The sequence below is a fragment of the Nyctereutes procyonoides genome, unplaced genomic scaffold, assembly GCF_905146905.1.
Source record: "Nyctereutes procyonoides isolate TBG_1078 unplaced genomic scaffold, NYPRO_anot_genome, whole genome shotgun sequence".
Classification (NCBI taxonomy): domain Eukaryota; kingdom Metazoa; phylum Chordata; class Mammalia; order Carnivora; family Canidae; genus Nyctereutes; species Nyctereutes procyonoides.
In genome coordinates this window covers 16,655,974-16,676,640 of record NW_026575132.1, presented here as the reverse complement: position 1 = coordinate 16,676,640, position 20,667 = coordinate 16,655,974, and the positions used below count along the sequence as shown (strand labels likewise).

Below are 20,667 nucleotides of genomic sequence, written 5' to 3'. Positions count from 1 at the left end.
ATCAGAAAAAATTCTCAAAATTAGCCAGTGAAACAATTTACAGACTAAGAAATTTCTTTAAATCCAATAGGAGGTGATCACTACTCAAGGACCAACCTTTTTCTCCATTTTGAAGTCCTGGAGAAGTATTTCTCGGAGCCGCATCCATCGCACTTATCTGTAGAGAAGTAAATACTTTATTCTTAAGGAAATTTGATTAAAATCATATTTTTAAGATTTTCTAACCTTAAGCCTCTTAAGAACTATTAAGACACTCAGCTTTTGTTTATATAGGTTGTAACTTTTGATTTTTATCTTATTAGAAATTAAAACTGAGAAAGTTTCAGAATACGCATTAATTCATCTTAAAAATAATAAACCCTTACACACACCAAAAAATGTTATTTATGTTACATTTTAAATATTTTACTTACTTATTCATGAGAGACACAGATAGAGAGAAAGAGGCAAAGACACAGACAGAGGGAGAAGCAGGCTCCATGCAGGAAGCCTGATGTGGACTTGATCCCGGGTCTCCAGGATCACACCCTGGGCCAAAGGCAGGCGCCAAACCACTGAGCCACCCAGGGATCCCTATAAATAACGTTTTTAAATTAAAAAATTACTTACCAAAAAAAAAAAAAAATTGGCAAAGGTGGCACTGTTTTAACACTTTTGCAAATACTAGTATTTGCAAGAATCATCTGGCTCTTGTATTTAATCTGTTCAGCTATATTATTGATTGAAGAATATAAAGAAAATCTAGCCTCACACAGATATGTAATTGAAAAAGGGAAATCTTGCAGAAAGAACCCTTGAAAGGGACTTAAACCCCCAGGGGTCCTTGAACTACATTTTGAGAATCATGCTCTAAATAGCAGTTCATTTCCTAACATTAAAGTATCTAACAATTACTTATGATTATCCACCAAACTTAGTATACTTTTATTAACCACTGAACTTTTTTTTTTAAGATTTTATTTACTTATTCATGAGAGATACAGGCAGAGGGAGAAGCAGGCCCCATGCAGGGAGCCTGATGCAGGACTCGATCCCAGGACTCCAAGACCACGCTCTGGGCCAAAGGCAGGTGCTAAACCGCAGAGCCACCCAAGGATCCCCCAACCACTGGACTTTAGAGTCTCATTATCCATAGGTAAGATATATTTTGAACCACTATAAACCCTGTGCATAATTTGAATACAAAGTCATTCCTTAGATGGCTACTTAGAACATTTTTAGATTTGCTCACCATACCAGAGAGATCTTCCTGGCAACCTTTATAAAATAAGCCACCACCATCCATTCCCTGGGCAATACTCTCCATTTCCCTTATTTCTTTCTTCATAGCCTTTTTTCCATTTGTTTTTTAAAAGTTTATTGTTCATTGGTTTACTGCCAGTCTCCTCCCTCATTAGACAAATGTTCCACAAAGTTAGTAACTATGGCCTTCGTTCAGAACTATATGCCTTGAACCTAGAATAGTCCCTAAAAGTACTCAAAAACTAGTTTCTGAATGAAAATACAGGAAATGCTATAGAGTTTCAAATCATCGTTCAAACCTTCAAAAAGATGATCATTTAACCGAATGATTTTGTATTTTCAATTATGTATCTACATATTATAATTAAAAGTCTTACACCACTAGCTTTGCAGTTTCTTCAGTGGGCAAATGGAAAAGCCACTAACAGTCTGTGTTAGCCATTAATAGCTCTAGGTTAGTTGGCAAATACTAATGTATAAATCATCTTTGGTAACCCTTACTCTTACTCTCACCTAAACCTTAAGGAAAAGTAATTCCAACACAGTTGTTTCTGAGATGAAAAAGAAGCATCAAGATCCAAGGCACTGGAATTTATTATTCTATGAAAATACTTCCCTACAGATACTATACACTTATATATATAATTTATATATATACTTATATATATAATAAATACATAATTTATATTTATATATAACTTATATATATATATATAAATTCTCTCAAAGCCCTTCATCTTATCAGTATACTAAACCCTTATGGAGTGCCTGGGTGGAACAGTGGATTGAGCATCCAACTGGTTGTTTTGGCTCAGGTTGTGATCTCAATCAGGATCATGAGATCGAGCCCTGCAATGGGGTCTACATTCAGCAGAGAGTCTGCTTGGGACTGTCTCTACCTTTCCTGCTGCCCTTGCCCCTATGCACACTCTCTCTAAAATAAAATAAATCTTGAAAAAAAAATTAACCCCTTATATTTTGCTGACAATAATAATTTATCTGAAAATATGGTTCATGTAATAGGCAGAATTCTAAGATGACCCCCAGGAATCCTACCCAGTATACACATCTTTCTTCCCCAGTTATTCAAACACTAATCTAAATACTGCTGTTAAGGGATTCTGTAGGTGTATTTAAGGTCCCAAACTGATAAACCTTAAAATGGGGAGAGATTATCCAGGTAGTGACCTAATCACACAAGTCCTTTAGATCTGTGTCACGAGGGCAGAGAATAGGAATTAGGAAATCTGAAGCATGCATTGTTGCAAGCTTTGAAGATGAAAGAGGGCTCATGGCAAAGAATGCAGGCAGCCTCTAGGAGTTGAGAATGGGCTCTGCTCAACTGCCAGCAACAAAAGTGGGACTACAGGCTTATAATCACTAGGAATTAAATTCTGCCAAAAACCTGGATGAGCTAGGAAGATGACCCTGACCTCAGGTAAGATAATGGCCCTGGCTGAAATCTTGACTTGAACACGTGGACTCAGCAGGGATCCTAGTCACACAGGATTCCTGACCCCTATAAAATGATATACTCGTGTGTTAAGTCACAAAGTTTGTGGTAATTTGTTACGCAACAAAACAAAAACCAATATAGTTAGGAAAAGCCAATTAAATCAATGTGCAGAACCCAGTACAGATAGGTCCTTTAAGAAAACCTTCTCACTTAAGCACAGAGATAAAAAACACACAAAACTACATAGTAAAATAAATTAGGATCCTATTATATAGAGTATCCACAACTTGTTCTTTATAGCATCTACTGCAACCATGATGCTATCTCTAGTGATGCCTAGATAGTGGCTTTTGATAAATGTGTGAAATGAATGAACAATTTTATTTCAAGCAAGATAAAAAAATTAATCCAGGACATGTCTCTTTGAAACCTCACAACTGCGAAATGAAAACCTTTATCTAATATTATTAAATGCAAGTATTAAATTACCACTTTTGTCTTAATCGAAATTGATTATAATACTTGTATCAATGAAAAACCAAAGACGAGACCACATTTCATTACCTTGCTTTCTTCCCCTTGTCTCAGTCTTCCAGGACTTGGAGGAACTGAAGGTCGCTTTCTACCCTTTTCCTGTTGGAAAAGGTCTTGCAATCTATAATTAAAGGGTTAGGACAGAGGAGGAAAGAATACAGTTTGTTTCTAATATTCTGAATAATGTTTACAAATTTTCTCTTTACAACTGTGAAGCCACAATAATTAGATTTTCCTATTTTGACAATAGATATTAAAATTATTTATTTCTAATCAACTAATCAAGAGTTATAGAGTTATAGACATATAAGTGACATAACTATAGTTATAAAAGAATAGTAAATTATTATGAGAGCATAATATAATTAAAAACAAAACAAAACAAAAAACAAGCTTTAGAGACCAAGAGACCTGAGCTCAAAACCCAGCTCTGACAATAACCACACAACTTGGGGAAATGTCTTAGTCTCTTATTAGAGCTACAGTTTCCTCCTCCGTAAAATGTCAACAGTATATATACTGTAGGATTCATAAGACCAAATAAAAGATGGAATGTCCATCTAATGCCTTACTCATTGCCTAGCATAATGCAGATGCTCCATAAATAAATGAGATAATAATCTCTGAACTTTTAAATAAGCATTAAAGGGAAATATTTCCCCAAATAAATATTTACATAAAAGTTTAAGAAGACACATAATAATACATCTGAAAGTCCTAACCTAAAAACCAATAATCACTCCATGGAATACTAATTCAATTATATTATTATATTCAGTAGGCACACACACTCCTAAGTATTTGAAACAGCACTGAAAGCTGCTCTCATCCGGTTTTTCATCTTTATAAACTACCTGAAGATTAGCGTAGATGTTTTAAATGAAGAAGGGGAAGTGGTGACAGAAAAATAAAAACTTCCACAACTGGAGGGTAAAATGTAACGTCCGTAATTATTAAAGGCCTTTATAAATTAAAAACATCAAGGCAAAGCAAATTTTGCAAAGATATGACAGAAATGCCAGACTGCAAAGCACACCTGTTATTCCAAGCTTGCAGTACTTCGCAGAGACTCTGCTTCTTGGCAATGAGGGACTCGAAGACGGACTGCAGCTGCTGGGGGGTGTCGACTGAGGAAGACATGAGCCTCACTTGCATCTTCTCAATCCAGTTCTTGAACTCACCCTCTTCCATCTATAGGGAGCAGAAACAATTCCAGCAGTCTGAGATACACCCCAAAAGAAACTTCTGATAATAATTTTGAGTTTCTGTCAAAGAAATGAATGACCTCTTTTTGTGCAAAGATATCTTCCATTTTTTCCTCTCTTGTTTTGCTAAATGTATCCGTTTTTAAAGATGCAAGTCTTTCATCAACAGCGAGGTATACCTGTGAAACTCTAATAAAACCATAAACATTAAACTCTTTAGAAAAGTTAGAATTAAATTTTCTAATCTCACATAAATAGAAAAATTACACACACAAAACTTTATAAATTTGTCAGATTAAGAATCATATACAATTTTGCAACAAAAAGACCTACAAGGATGTCCATCAAAATTTTAACACCGGTTATGTCTAAGAAGGTTTGATTTCTTTTTTATACTTTTATGCAGTCTACATTTCTTTTTTTTACATCGGACATATGCAACATATATTTAGAAAAATAATTATTTCTGTTTTCAAAGAAAGCTAAATGAACTAACGTGATATTTTAAAATGTGTACATGATAGTACTACACAAAAAACAGATGATCAAATAAACTAAAACTTACTTTTGAAAGAAGTCCTTCAGATCCTGAAGAAGGGACACTTTCAATGGGACCTGACGTTTAATGAATATTTTGGGGAGGGGAACACATACTTCAAGAAGCCGAATGGGAGAATAACTGGGAGAAAAAAAAATACAAGTAATAGTAAGAAAGTAAAAAATCTTTTCATATCTAGAGTAGAGGTAAATATAAATCCTATGAGACACAAGACAAAGTTTCTACAAAAAAGCATTTTAAAACAGTTATAAAAGTACTGAAGACAAGTTTCAACCATTATAATTATCCTCCCCAATTCTGGAATGGTTTTGTCTTGTTTGTTTCTTCACTGTCCTGTGATGTCATCATGTATCACCTGAGGCTGCCTCTTGCGCATATAAACCTCAAGGACTGGGATAAAAAGCTTTATGAATGAGAGGAACCCCCTCCTACAGTTAGCTTAGAAGCAAGTCACCTTCCCAGCTCCTGAGGATTCCTCATGAGTCTTTACTCCTCGTGAGTCCCTTAGGAGCCCTTCTACATAAGAGCTCATGTTGCCTAATAAATGCTATCACCCATCCGAGCAGTGATTCATGTTTAATGCTCTTGCTTCCAAAAGGAAATAAGCTCTAATTGCCAATAATTCCTAAGGGCCTATTTTGTGTTAGATGTTGTTGTAGGTGCTGAGGATACAGCACTAAAAGGCCAAAATTACTGCCCTCCTGATTCAGGAATAAGGAGACTCAGGCAATAAACAAAATGAACAGTTAAAACATACAGTGTGAGATGGTAAGTGCTACAGAGAAAAAGAAAGCAAGCAAGGGAAGTAGGAGTGCTAGGGATGAAGAGCCAGGGCAGGTGAAATGTCAACAATGACCTGCAGGAAGGAAGGAAAAGTAGGCAGATATCCGGGGAGTGGAGGAGCACATGCAAGGCTCCCAGGCAGGGTCCCACCTGACTGAACTGAGGCTGCAGTGAGGGGACAGGAGGGGATAAGGGGACAGGAGGAGGAGGCGAGAACAGGGAGGCACTAAGCAGCCAGAACACGTGGAGCTCACAGGCCCATAAAGGGGCTCTGGCTTTCGTACTCACTGAGACAGCCACTGAAGGTCTGTAGCAGAGGAGTGGCCTGAGCCAATCTTCATTTAACACAACCACTTTGACCACTGGGCTGCGATCAGACCACAGGGTAACTGGCAGAGGCCACTGCGACACTCGAGCGAAAGGCAACAGAGGCTCAGCGCAGAGTGGGAGTGGTAGAGAGGGTCGGGGTGTTCAGATTCTAGATATATTTTGAAAGCCAAGCCTGAAGGCTTTCACAAATCACTTAATACCACAATACCACTTAATATCATTGTGTGAACTAGTGATTTTAGCTCTATCTGGATTTCAGCTCTATCTGGAATACCCAAGTAACCTTACGCTAGTTAATGTCTCAGCCAAAATTCTAACAAATGCCTACATGTAGAAAACTGTGGTTAAGACTAACATCTGAAGCGGTAGATCTACTCATTCATCTCATGACTTCATCACTTGCTAGCTCTCTAAGTGACCTATAAACTCGAAAGTGAGGGTAATCGTAATACTCTTTCTTAAATTAAGGATTAAATAAAATGACAACACTGAAAGCTCTTAGCACAAAATAGGACCCTCTGCATTTGCAAGGGTGGAGATGGGGACTACACACACTGCAAATTAATCTAGTTACTAAAGAAATGTTCACAAAGCCTTCTGGGGAATATGTGACTGTGTATAGGATCATTCTGACTTCTTACCTGAAAGATGCCACCATCTGATTGTAAGAGAAATACTGGTGATAATCATGGTGGATGGAGTGACCACATGGCTCAGCATTGGCTCTGCGAGTGTACTGGTGCCCATAAAACCTAAGTTCAAGGTATTTTGCAAATGACATGGACCAGGACTCATTGGAAAGAGCAACAACTGGTGTTACCTGAAATTCACATAAATCATCTGTTATGTAATTACATATTGAGAATCTCTTTTTTAAAAAATAATTTATTTTCTTTTCTAATACAAATCTAATATACTCTGACTCAAGAAAACAAGAAAAAGAATTGTTTAAAAGTGGATACAGGGGTACCTGGGTGGTTCAGTCAGTTAAGTGTCTGCCTTTAGCCCAGGTCATGATCTCAGGGTTCTGGGATCAAGCCCCACATCGGGCTCCCTGGTCACAGGGGAGCCTGCTTCTTCCCCTCCCACTCCCCCTGCTTGTGCTCTCTCTCTGTCAAAATAAATAAAATCTTTTAAAAAATAAAGTGGATAGAGTTAGGAATGGTTGGGGGAGCAGTACCACTGGTGATCCCACCACCAACATCAATATGCTAGAATATTTACTTTATTTCTATGTATGTGTATATATATTTATATGTACATACATATGTATATGAACACATAGAAGGTACCCAGCCATTGTATTTATAAAATCTTTCCTATAATTAGCTCCATAGTCTTGTATTATTTTTACTTAGCAGTGTATCATAAATATTTTCCCACCTAAAATACTCTTAAGTAACTTGATTTTTAATAACCATAGAGTATCCCATTTTATGGACATATCTAACCAATCCCTACTGATATGCATTTAAGACATTAGAAGTTTTTCTCTATTCTGATCATGCTCTGATGAACTTTCTTGTGTATACATACATATGTGTTATATCCATAATTATTTCCTTGGAATAAATTAAGAAAAGTGGGAATTGGTAGACCAAATGGCATGAACATTTGTGTGATCTTTGATACTTTTTGCCAGTCTTCCAAAATGGGGTATTGGGAAGGGCCTGGGTGGCTCAGTTGGTTAAGCATCTGCCTTTAGGTCATGATCCCATGGTCCTGGGATGGAGCCCCCCCGGCAGGCTCCCTGTTCAGCAAGGAGTCTGCTTATCTCTCTTCCTCTGCCCCAACTCACAGCCCCCACACACCCCTGCTCATGTTCTCTCTCTCTCTCTTTCTCTCAATAAATAAAATCTTAAAAACAAACTAAGGTACTGGTTTATACAATCTCCAACAGTATCTGAGAATAACAACTTCCCCACTTTCTTACCAATCTTGGGAATTACAAAGCTTTGAAATGTAATTTCTTTTTAAATTTTTTTTAATTTTTATTTATTTATGATAGTCACATAGAATGAGAGAGAGAGAGGCAGAGACACAGGCAGAGGGAGAAGCAGGCTCCATGCACCGGGAGCCCGACGTGGGACTCGATCCCGGGTCTCCAGGATCGCGCCCTGGGCCAAAGGCAGGCGCCAAACCGCTGCGTCACCCAGGGATCCCCTGAAATGTAATTTCTTAAAAACAAAACAAAATAAAGCCACACTTCACTGGCTTTATTTACATTTCTCTAACTACTGAGTAAAATTTATTTGCACATGTCTATTGGCCATTTGTATGAAACTGCTTTATCATGCCTTTTGCCCTTTTTCTATTATGCCTTACAGAAATGTAATATTAAGTATATTACTATTTAGTCATGATATAACTTTTTTGACATATGGAAGTTTTTCATTTTTGTATAACAAAAACCATTCACCTTTTCCTTTCTAACATAACCCCAAAGGCAAAAGTTTTTGTTTTATAATAAGGTACAGGGCAGTCCGGGTGGCTCAGCGGTTTATCACCACCTTAAACCCAGGGCATGATCCTGGAGACCTGGGATGGAGTCCCACGTCAGGTTCCCTGCATGGAGCCTGCTTCTCCCCCTGCCTGTATCTCTACCTCTCTCTGTCTCTCTCATGAATAAATAAATAAAATCTATAAATTAATTAAAGTACATACACCAAAGCATGTAAGATACACAAATCTAATTTAAGTTATTCCTTTAATTCACTGCTCAATCTGCAGAAGTTCACATATTCCACAATAAAACAGTACCAGCTATCTAATAGGAAAGAAAGGCCTATAAGTATTTAAAAACAGCTAGTTACAAGAAACAATCTCATGGCTGTACACTTGCTACTGCAAAAGGAACAGACTTTGATTTTGCCTACCTTTACCACTGATAGATATAGGTCACACTATTATTTTATCTGTAATTCTCACATGTGCCTTCCAAAAGCACACTCCAAAATAAGTAAACAAAGTTAAACTTGGCCTATGCTCACTGCAAACAATCTGGATAAAAAGGGCGTATTAAAAGCATTTAATATTGTCAAACAAGTATTTCCTCCAGAGTGAAAAAAGAAAAGCACACACTAGAAATAAAACACATGGTCATCTTCTCAAGAGGTCAATTTAAACATGGTCTCAGCTATATCTCTTAAGATAGAATGTTGATAGAGGCTCAAACAGAGACAAACATCCTAGCGTACTTAACTATTGTGCTACAAGTCTGTCTCCCCTGCTAAAGGACAGGAGCCATGCCCAGGCCCTCACAGAGTCCCCGGCACACAGATGGTGCTAAATAAGTGTCTGCTGAATAAATAAACATAACTGAGAATTTTCAAGATATAATCTCCATAATTTTACCAAACAAGGTATCTATATTTTACATAATGACTGATAAATTCCAAGATGAAAACCTCCAGAAACAAACACTAAATGCAATACACAAAATGCAATTTACCCTGGAAGGTAAAAGAAATAAGAGCCCAGTAAAAAATAAATCTAAAATAACATAGATCATCCTCTCCAAAAAGAACTACACAAATAAAAATAAATAAATGATGTTGGGCAGCCCAGGTGGCTCAGTGGTTTAGCGCCACCTTCAGTCCAGGACCTGATCCTAGAGACCCAGGATCAAGTCCCACGTCGGGCTCCCTGAATGGAGCCTGCTTCTCCCTCTGCCTGTGTCTCTGCCTCTCTCTCATGAATAAATAAATAAAATATTTTTAAAAAATAATAAAATAAATAAATGATGCTGTACAAAATATTAGAGTAACAGGGTACATTTACCTGTTTGCAGATCCTGCACCAGGAATAAGTAAGAATTGTATGTTGATATCCAGGTACTGGAGAATCCAACTCCTTCAGGATTATCTGCACACAGCCTTGGCCATGGACAAAGCGCCGAATATGATGCACCATAGGGGTATCACAGAACATGCTAGGACACTGATAAGAAGGCCTTTGACAAAAACAAAGTCCTCACGTTAACCATGAAACCGAGAAGTAATGTTGAATGAATACTGGCTAATCGGAACCGCTGTCCAGGAAGCTCAGTGTCCTCTCTAGAGCAGTGATAGCTGGTGGACGACCTATTCCAGGCACCACTCGCACGCTCAGAGCCTGCAGCTAAGCCTGCCTTCAGCTACAACTCAGTGATGGTTTCCACTTATTAAGCACCTTCTGTTTGCTTCACATTTTTAAAATGTCACTTCATTTTACCTAGGAAAGCCCATGATACTTCTGGAGCTTGTTGTTCCCTATAATGGGGGCTGGTAAAAATTACTTGCTCTTCTTCATGAAAGTGGCAGGTGATAACTCTGACTTCAACCAAGGTCTAGATGATCTCTATGCTTCTCCTGCCTCTCATTTCAATCACTGTAAAGACACATATCCTAAAAAAAACTCTTAGATGGCAGCATAATTAGACACTCAAAGATCTGTAAAATGAAGTAGATAAGACATCCTGGGATTGAATATGAAATAGATGACTTCTTTGTATGGTACTCCGACACATGGTATTATAGTGGAGGCCACACAATACTTCAACTCTTCTTTATGTTTTAGGTTGAAATTCTGGGCATCAGAAAAGCATACACAGAACATAAGGAGAAAATCTGTTCTTACCTGAAACAGTATCTCTCTAAAAATATTCCTAATGTCAGATCATTCTTTCCATAAAATTCCATTGTCACAATCCTAAAAGAAGACAGTATTTCTTAGGAGCACGTCATAAGAATTACCACACTGCCAAGACACTGCATGATACTACAGACTGATTACCTGTTAGATGTGCCTACAATGTAGTATTAAAATAGGTAATATTCTCTTGTTCTTCTACAACAGGTTTAATCTCATCAGGTAAAAGGGGTTTGAACTAGCCACACTATAGCTCCTTATCTATTCCCAGTCCATTAGTATCTTATCAAACTAAATCAGGATGCAAAAATAATAATGAGTAAAATGGATATGAACTAGGAAAAGATCAAAGTTTCCTACAAAGCCCTTATGCCCTATCACCATTAAATAGAACTCCTGTCTCCTGCTCTCTGGTCCACATCTTTACTGAGCATGGAGAACAGCAGCTCATATTCTTCCAGGAGAGCCAATTCCTGACTTTATGCCTAACTTATGAATGCCTACAAATAAGAGAATTTGGCTATAGCCCTGTTGTAATCCACACTTTATTCAAGCTTTGACCTAAGGAGTCCATAAACTCCCACAGAAAACTCCTACGGAGAGCGCCTGGGTGGCCCAGCTGGCTAAGTGTCTGCCTTCAGCTCAGGTCACAGTTTCAGGGTCCTGGGATGGAGCCCCTGCATCCGGCTCCTTACTCAGTGGGGAGTCTGCTTCTCTCTCTCCCTCTCCCTCCCCACCCCCACACATGCTTTCTCTCAAATAAATGAGCAAAATCTTAAAAGAAAAAAAAAAAAGCCAAAAACCTGCCTATGGGTTCCCCAGCCCTAAGTCAAAGTCTGCTAAGAACTATATAAATACTAGAAGAATCCCTGATCTCACTGGTAGAAATAAGTGTTCCTGGAGTCCCAAATTAAAACACAGAACACATTTTGTCATGGAAACAGTGCTCCAAAAACAAGCTTTTAAAATTAAAGTATGCGGGACCAGGTAACATTAAGGAGAGCAGGTGATGTAATAAGCACTGGGTGTTATATAAGACTGATGAATCACTGACCTCTACCTCTACCTCTGAAATCAATAATGCATTTTATGTTAATTAACTAAATTTAAATAAAATTTTAAAAAATAAAAAAGCGCAGGAGAAACAAATTTTTAAAAATTAATAAAAAGATAAAGTACATAGTACTTTAAAAACTAAAGATAAACTATGTAATAACTAGCCTTTTATGATTATCATATCATTTGAAACAATTTTTTTAATAAATTAATTTTTATTGGTGTTCAATTTACCAACATACAGAATAACACCCAGTGCTCATCCCATCAAGTGTCCCCCTCAGTGCCCGTCACCCATTCACCCCCACCCCCCTCCCTCCTCCCCCTCCACCACCCCTAGTTCGTTTCCCAGAGTTAGGAGTCTTTATGTTCTGTCTCCCTTTCTGATATTTCCCACACATTTCTTCTCCCTTCCCTTATATTCCCTTTCACTATTATTCATATTCCCCAAATGAATGAGAACATACACTGTTTGTCCTTCTCCGATTGACTTACTTCACTCAGCATAATACCCTCCAGTTCCATCCACGTGGAAGCAAATGGTGGGTATTTGTCGTTTCTAATGGCTGAGGAATATTCCATTGTATACATAAACCACATCTTTATCCATTCATCTTTCGATGGACACCGAGGCTCCTTCCACAGTTTGGCTATTGTGGACATGGCTGCTAGAAACATCGGGGTGCAGGTGTCCGGGCGTGAAACAAGTAATTTATAAAGTGTTTTTCTATCTACAAATAATTTATAAAGTGTTTTTCTATCTACTTAGAATTAGGTTTTATCACCTGCACCCCAATGTTTGTAGCAGCAATGTCCACAATAGCCAAACTGTGGAAGGAGCCTCGGTGTCCATCGAAAGATGAATGGATAAAGATGTGGTTTATGTATACAATGGAATATTCCTCAGCCATCAGAAATGACAAATACCCACCATTTGCTTCGACGTGGATGGAACTAGAGGGTATTATGCTGAGTGAAATAAGTCAATTGGAAAAGGACAAACATTCTATGGCCTCATTCGTTTGGGGAATATAAAAATTAGTGAAAGGGAATAAAGGGGAAGGGAGAGAAAATGAGTGAAAATATCAGTGAGGGTGACAAAACATGAGAGACACCTAACTCTGGGAAACGAACAAGGGTTAGTGGAAAGGGAGGTGGGTGGGGGGGTTGGGGTGACTGGGTGATGGGCACTGAGGGGGTAACTTGGCAGGATGAGCACTGGGTGTTATGCTATATATTGGCAAATTGAACTCCAATAAAAAAAAAAAGAATTAAGTTTTAGGATAAAACCCATTAATAAAGCCAAAGGCTGATTGCTTTTATGAGAATGATGCCTTACAGAAAACTTGCCTGAATTGTACATTATCATCAAAATGCTTAAAACTAGCTTTTATGGGGGCACCTGGCTGGCTCAGTCAGTAGAGCATTTGACTCCTGCTCTCCAAGAGTTGTAAGTTCTAGCCCCATATTGGGTATTGAGATTACTTAAAAATAAAAAAAAATCTTTTTTTTAAAAAAAAAAAAAAGGCAAACTATTTCTCACCTTTATAAATAGAAATTTCTCTTCCATCTCTCACATCCTTTTCGCTCTTACTCAAGGTACTTCTCACTTACTTCTTACCATGAACAAATACAAATTTGGTATTTAATTCACAAATTTAAAAGCCCTAGCAATTCATACATGCCCGGCAGCATGCCATGTACCTGAAAACAGATCTTAACAGCTGAATTTTCTTAAAGTTGTTAGAATTAAGGCCTTAAATACAGTGCAATAATACAAGAGGAAAAGAATCCTACCAAGGGCTGACACAGGCACTGGGGGCATTGCTGGACTGTGCAGAAGAGCTGCTGAAGAGCACGCACAGTCTCTGGTGGTTCACAGGGTTCAGACAGTCCACCTAAAAGAGGAGGAACAAATAAGCACCCAAAAGTAGTACCATACTCCAACCTCAATGCATGTTCCCTTTTTTTTTTTCTTTAAGATTTTATTTATCCATTTGAGAGAGAGAGAGAGAGAATGCATGCACACAAGTGGGGGAGGCGGGGACAGAGAGAGAAGCAGTCTGTCTCCCCACTGAGCAGGAAACCAGACTGGGACTGGATCCCAGGGCCCTGGGGTTGTAACCTGAGCTGAAGGCAGACGCCACCCAGGTGCCTCCCCATGCATGCATTCCCCTTGATTTGTGACACCTCCAGTCATCAATGAAAGGGTTCCAATGCAGACTGAAAACTGCCAGAAACTGAATAAATGAGGAAATGGAGCATTTCATTTTTGAGACAAAACAAACCAAAAAGTTTAAGTTAACTTAAAAATGCAAACAGAAGTCTAAATAGCTTGTTTTCCTAAATACTCTTCATTACTTACAGAACTCCATTAAATTATTTTGGAAGTAAATAGTTAACTAACTATATCCATATGAAACAGTCTGAATGGATGGCTGGATATAACAGCAATCTTAAAAATTTAAATTCTCAGGTATTTATTTGCTTGTACTTTATACTGTTCTTGATCATTACATAGCCAACATTTGCTCTCTGTTGAAAATCAAACAGTACAGAGATACATGAAAAATTTCATGAAGTACAAAAAGCATCTCCTCCTTCGATTTCACTCCACCTCCCAAAACGATAACTTCTGACTCTAAAGTTAAAAACCATGCAGTCTTTTTGCTAGTTTACACGCATTTACACAAACACACCCACATATGAATACAAAGGTGATTTTGTTTTATAAAAATGAGAGGATGCTACATACAACATGACTTGCTTTTTAACACTCAAAAATAAATCATGGGCTCTATCTAGGTTGTTCAATGAGATCCAATTCATTCTTTTTACTGCAAACAACTAGAGCCAAGGCCTCAGCAAATAACCTTTTACATATATTCCTACAAAATGTAAGCTTCCTTAGATAAAATGCTTACTTATTTCTGCAGAATAGGTTATAAAAGATTGGAATCCTGGACAATGGTGTGTATGTATGTATATATATATATATATATATATATATATATATAGAGAGAGAGAGAGAGAGAGAGAGAGAGAGAGAAACTAAAACAGATCTCCCTATCACTTTATATAAATTTACACAAATGTATATAAATGCAAATTTACATACAATTTAACATAAGCATTTTTTCATACCACATTAACCATGGCTCTTACCACTTTCCTTTTTTTGCCAATCTCACAAACACTAGTGTACCACAAAGAAAGTAAGGTCCTGTTATTATTTAGCACTTCTTCAACTTTCAGTGAAATTAAGCATCTTTTTATTTGTTCTATTAAACAATTTCATATCCTCATTTACAGACAGGTTTTTTAGTTTTCTTACAACCACTATCAATAATGTGTCTAGGGGCAAATCTAATTTCCCCTCAATCTCTGTTTAAAAAGAATAAGGGCACTATCATAAATAACGTGAAGTGTTTATGCTAAATAAAGAAGTCTGAAATTTTCTAAAAACACATCCATTTTTTGCAGGAAGCTTCCGTCTCGCTCCCTCTCACAAGCATGAACAGGATCAAGGCCACATCACACCCACACCCACACCCAAGTCGGCCTTCCACAGATTTTACTCAGCTCCACCCTTCCCCTACAGCAAAGCTCTTCCTACTTTACTGTGAATTCAGTGTGAGAAGTTCAAAACGCAGTTTCATTACTTTATATTCCTACTTCATACTTAAAGCAATACATAAGCCAACAGACTCAAGGTAAAAAAAAAAAAAAGCATAGGAAGAAATAGTTAATAAATCTGCAATCTATAATATTTGTGTTTTTTTTTTTAAATCTGCCACAGCAGTCTTATAACACATCCTAAAAGTGCACCCAAAGTGCCTCACCTTTGTTGACCACACTGCATCACTTGGAATCAACCCTTTCTCTTCGTCACCCTCAATTTTGCTTCCTGGTCTGTTGCTTGCCGTAGCAGGTGCTTCCTTTGAATGAGCAAAAGGGTCTGCATTTTTTTGCTGAATTCTTCCTCCTCTGGCCCGATAATCAGCCAGCATTCTCCCCAAGCTCTGGCTATCCCCGAGATGCTCAGCAATTCTAGTGCTCACTAGCTCGTGGGAGGGCAAGACTTGAATAGACTTGGCCTGAACACTTCCATTCATGCCCTGAAGCCCCGAGAGATCCCTAAGCAGCTGCTTCTTCCGTCTGCTCTCCATTTCCTTGAACTCTTTATTGAGAAGAGGAGACCAGTAAACCTGCTCCGCGAAATAATCTCGGGTAGAGCATCTCATCCCCTTTTCGGTTAGAAGGAAGGGCTCCCGGAATGTGATTACTGGGGAGATACAGAGGATCACATCTTTCAATTCCTGTTTGAAGGCCAAAGAATAAGTCTTTCGTTTATCTTCAGAAGAGGTAACCTCCTCAGTAATATACAATCCAGTGTCATCCTGCAAAGGGTCTCTAAAGGCTCTCATCTGGCTTTTGGGGTCCTGTAGCTCATCTGTGTGCTGTGAAGGCTCTGGCTGCGCAGTGCCCGTGGCATCCTGTTGGTCATCCACATGGAGCGGCAGCAACGATTCTGGGACGGATGGAAAGAGGGCACAGGGGATGCCTGCTGCCGGGCAAGCTGCTGTGGCATATTCCTGATGCTTCAAAGAGGCAACATCCTGTGGGACGCTTTTATTTTCCTGGTCACCCTTCTCAAACACAATCCTTGATTCTGGCAAACCGCTATCTTCGGAGGGCAGAAGCTCTGGAGGGAAGTCAGGCTCCCGGGGGAGGGGGCTTCCACTAAATGGCTCTTGCACTGTCCCTCCATCCTCTCGTCCCTCGATCAGAGAATGGAAGGAAGGGTTTTGTGCTAACGTAGGAGGCATTGCAAATTCATCCATAAGGAAGGAGATTTCCAGTTGCGAATGATAAGCTACACAGATCATAAATATTAGGATCTCCTTAACTCGAGCCAGCTCATAATCAGAGCCTCCTCTGAGCTTGATTGTGCAGCCCAGGTGCTGTGGACAGCCTTCAAAAAACATCAATGTTTTGGTTTGCTCTACAAATAAACAAATACAGAGTTTAAGAACACCGAGCTGGCAAGCCCTAAATCCGGACAGAGTTAATTCATCATCTTAATCTCCACAAGAAACCCTTTAAGCAAGATCACAGCTGCCAATCCTCATCTAACCACTGCTCACAAATATTTAGCATTATAACCAGATATTATTAATGGATATTAGATATTAGTGGGAGAAAGTAAACACTGTAGTACTGATGAGTTTACTCATTTCCTCTTGTCCTTAATCTCGGGTGAATCTATGCTAAAGATCACTCACCACTAGGTAACTGAAACATTTGCATGTAAAATTTGTGACAGGTGCCCAGGTGGGGTTTTGTAAGCAGCTGGTCCATCGACATCACTAAATCACCTTGGGTCATCCGACTGATTCGTTCTAAAACTTGCTAGAACACAGAAACACATTACATTACAAAATTAGAGAAGAATAAAATTCTCAGTAAATTTTACCTGGAAAATATGAAAATTTTAGAAATAAACCTCACAATTCATTTCCTTAATTTTAAGTATATAATTAAATTGTATACTTTCCTTAATTTTAACTATAGGGCAATTTTTTTTATTCTAAATTAGACTACTGGGGATCTCTGGGTGGCTCAGTGGTTTGGCGCCTGCCTCTGGCCCAGGGTCCTGGGGTCTGGGGATTGAGTCCCACGTCAGGCTTCCTGCGTGGAGCCTGCTTCTCTGTCTGCCTGTGCCTCTGCCTCTCTCTCTCTCTCTCTCTCTCTCTCTCTCTCTCTATATATATATATATATATATATATATATATATATATATATATATCTCACGAATAAATAAGTAAAATCTTTTTAAAATAAATAAGTAAATAAATAAATAAATTAGACTACTCATATTAGTGACCTTATCAAAAGGTATTTAAGCATCATGCATTGGCATAGGATACTGAAGGGAAGGGGGAAAATTTCCTAGAACTGGCCTCTATCCTGAAGAGAGTAATTTTCCAAAAGAGAGAACATTTTTTTTTAAGATTTTATTTATTTACTCATGAGAGAGAGAGAGAGAGAGAGAGAGAGAGGCCAAGACACAGGCAGAAGAAGCAGGCTCCATGCAAGGGAGCCCAACGCAGGACTCGATCCCGGGTTTCTAGGATCCCGCCCTGGGCCGAAGGCGGTGCTAAACCGCTGAGCCACCCAGGCTGCCCGAAAGAATGTTTTCTACTTGTACAATTCCCCAAATAAAATGAGAGCTCAACAAAGACTACGTATTAACTAATGTCTATTACTCCTTTGATCTTGTCAACAACTATGAGTACTATATAATTAATTACACTTTCTCCCAGCCTGAGGTTCTAAACTTAAAATAATGAAATGGCTGTCATGCCTATTGTCCTACTTTCAAATATGGAATAGCAAATAGATAAAGATCCCTGAATATCAACCATGCATGCATATAAATTTAAGAACTGAGATTTTTAAAATATTATATAAAAATGAAAAAATAATGACACTCACTGATTTTACATTAATGACCAAAGTAATGCCATGTTCTAGTAACATGTCTTGGGCAATCCGAGATACTGTTTTTTCAACTAAAACCAATGTGGGTCGAACATCAACTATTCGCTGAACATAATTCTTCAAGAATTCCCTTTCCTGAGGAAAAAAAAAAAAACATCAAAACTATTATACCTGGTACAATTCAAGACCTAGAGATATTAAAATATCAGGATAGTTTGACTAATAATATTAATCTAAGCCTAAGTTCTCTTCATCCACAAGTCCATAAGTTAGTTACTTCAAACACAACTAAGAGTATTATTCATAATTCTGAATTGCCAGTTAAGCAAAAGAGAGTTTCAAGAGAAACTCCATTTTCTGACTAATTTTGAAGGATTTTCAGTTCTTAATAATTTATAATATGAAAGCCAAAATCCAATCAGCTCTCAGAGGTTAAAAAAGAATAAAAATAAAAAAACCTCACCTCGTAACTCCCCAAATGAAAGCAATTTCTATTTTTTTAATTATAGATTCCTCCATTAAATTCCAAAATTAACCAGGGTAGCTCTTCTTTGGGTTTCTGAATAAAGAACTCTCAAAAGATGCTATTTTAGCTTCTTTCTTATTCCAATCTCCCAGCAGATCATATTCTACCCAGAAGAGCTATAGTTAAAGATCTAAAACACAACACTTAATACAATTGCTTTATTGCAATAGGGGCTTTACTGCAGTGGTCTGGAACCAAACCTGCAATCTTGCTGGGGGATGCCTGTATCTACCCAAATTTCTGCTCCTTCTTTGGTTATTCCACACTGAGTGGACCAAAAAAAAAAGAGAGAGAGAGAGAGAGAGAGAGAGAGAGAGAGAAAACTCAAATCAGCTGATTCTATCAATTCAAACTAAAATAAAATCTTCTATAGGTGTTAAAGGTAAAATAAAATATGGTTTAAAGCACAAACATTTTAGGTTATGCGAATTAAATTATATTTCTTAAATACATGTTTGCCCAGAGCATACTCCTATAACACAGACAGACTTTAGTCAGCTAACCTAATCGCAAGAATGGAGTTAAAATAGAATGGATACATTTAAGTATAACTGTGGATTTCAGTTACCCAGTTCATCCAAGACCAGCAATTTTACACATTTTAACAAATGCAATCAGGATAAGCCTTACACAATGTACTTGGATCTAATTTTATAAAAGTCTTCTACTGACACCTTCGGTGAAATGAAGAAAACTCCCAGCATCAAAGAATCTGTGATTCTAAGAACAATAATTGCATTTTTCCCTATTTCTTATTTCAGTTCAACAATGAGAAGTCACAGTAAATCAGAGCTAGTAGGGATGGCATGATCCAGTTAAAACTCAATTTTTACTTATACACAGCTGAATTCCAAAGAGGAAGCAGCAGTGTTCATTAAGGAACAGAGCAGAGTTCCTTCCATAAACCACAATTAAGTTTCTTTCTTCTGCTGGTGTCAATGATTTCAGTACAATAGTGACTGCTCCTAATGCTCTAGGGAAAAATGTGCCTATCACCTATGAATTTTCAAGTAATGCTTTTCCTAAATATTTCTGGAACTGAATATAAGTATTTCTACTGTAGATGATAAACACATTCCTGAAAACCTCCCATTTTGAACAAATGCAAATGAAAATTAATTGTCTTTATGGGAGAAAAGGAATTGGGGCAAAAAACTTTTTTTTTTTTTAATTTTTTATTTTATGATAGTCACAGAGAGAGAGAGAGAGAGAGGCAGAGACATAGGCAGAGGGAGAAGCAGGCTCCATGCACCGGGAGCCCGATATGGGATTCGATCCCGGGTCTCCAGGATCGCGCCCTGGGCCAAAGGCAGGCGCCAAACCGCTGCGCCACCCAGGGATCCCCTTTTTTTTTTTTTTAATTTTTTATTTTATGATAGTCACAGAGAGAGAGAGAGAGAGGCAGAGACATAGGCAGAGGGAGAAGCAGACATAGGCAGAGGGAGAAGCAGAAAACTTTTTAAACTGATACAACTTCGTATCTAGTACACTAACAAAAATAATAATCAGTACTTCAAGAAAGAACTTGGAACAGCCCAGACAGGTAACTAAGCACAGCTGGAGGCTGCCTCAAGGGAACTTTAAAATGTACAACAGCAACTGCAACAGTACAACTAGAAACAGAGCTCTGAAGAGTGGAGCCATTAAGAGCCATCCAGGCAGGGCTGAGGGTACGTCTGTCTGGGGGAGAGGGTCCTTTGAGCAGGACAGCACTTTTAATTTCTTAAAACTGAGCCGAAAAGGTTCCTGCCTGTGTAGCAGCTGAGCTGAGGCCAATTCTTCTTTCCAGCTGAGGGTTATAATCCTATGAAGCTATTCTGGGTCCCCTTGGTTAGGAAAAAC

General features: G+C 38.2%; 1 protein-coding gene across 6 annotated transcripts in view; it reads right to left on the bottom strand.

Annotated features, from left to right (window-relative positions):
- The window catches only part of PIKFYVE (phosphoinositide kinase, FYVE-type zinc finger containing), an 86,120-nt gene that overhangs the window by 18,780 nt on the left and 46,673 nt on the right, over window positions 1-20,667 (bottom strand). For all 6 annotated transcript variants that reach the window (XM_055345266.1, XM_055345269.1, XM_055345270.1 and 3 more), the window contains 12 exons: window positions 18,294-18,434; window positions 17,080-17,206; window positions 15,637-16,799; window positions 13,592-13,692; window positions 10,727-10,798; window positions 9,890-10,061; window positions 6,751-6,929; window positions 5,003-5,116; window positions 4,518-4,626; window positions 4,269-4,423; window positions 3,263-3,353; window positions 97-157 (listed from right to left, as the gene is read on the bottom strand). In XM_055345266.1, the coding sequence (XP_055201241.1) occupies window positions 97-157; window positions 3,263-3,353; window positions 4,269-4,423; window positions 4,518-4,626; window positions 5,003-5,116; window positions 6,751-6,929; window positions 9,890-10,061; window positions 10,727-10,798; window positions 13,592-13,692; window positions 15,637-16,799; window positions 17,080-17,206; window positions 18,294-18,434 (2,485 nt within the window). The remainder of the gene's footprint in view (window positions 1-96; window positions 158-3,262; window positions 3,354-4,268; window positions 4,424-4,517; window positions 4,627-5,002; window positions 5,117-6,750; window positions 6,930-9,889; window positions 10,062-10,726; window positions 10,799-13,591; window positions 13,693-15,636; window positions 16,800-17,079; window positions 17,207-18,293; window positions 18,435-20,667) is intronic.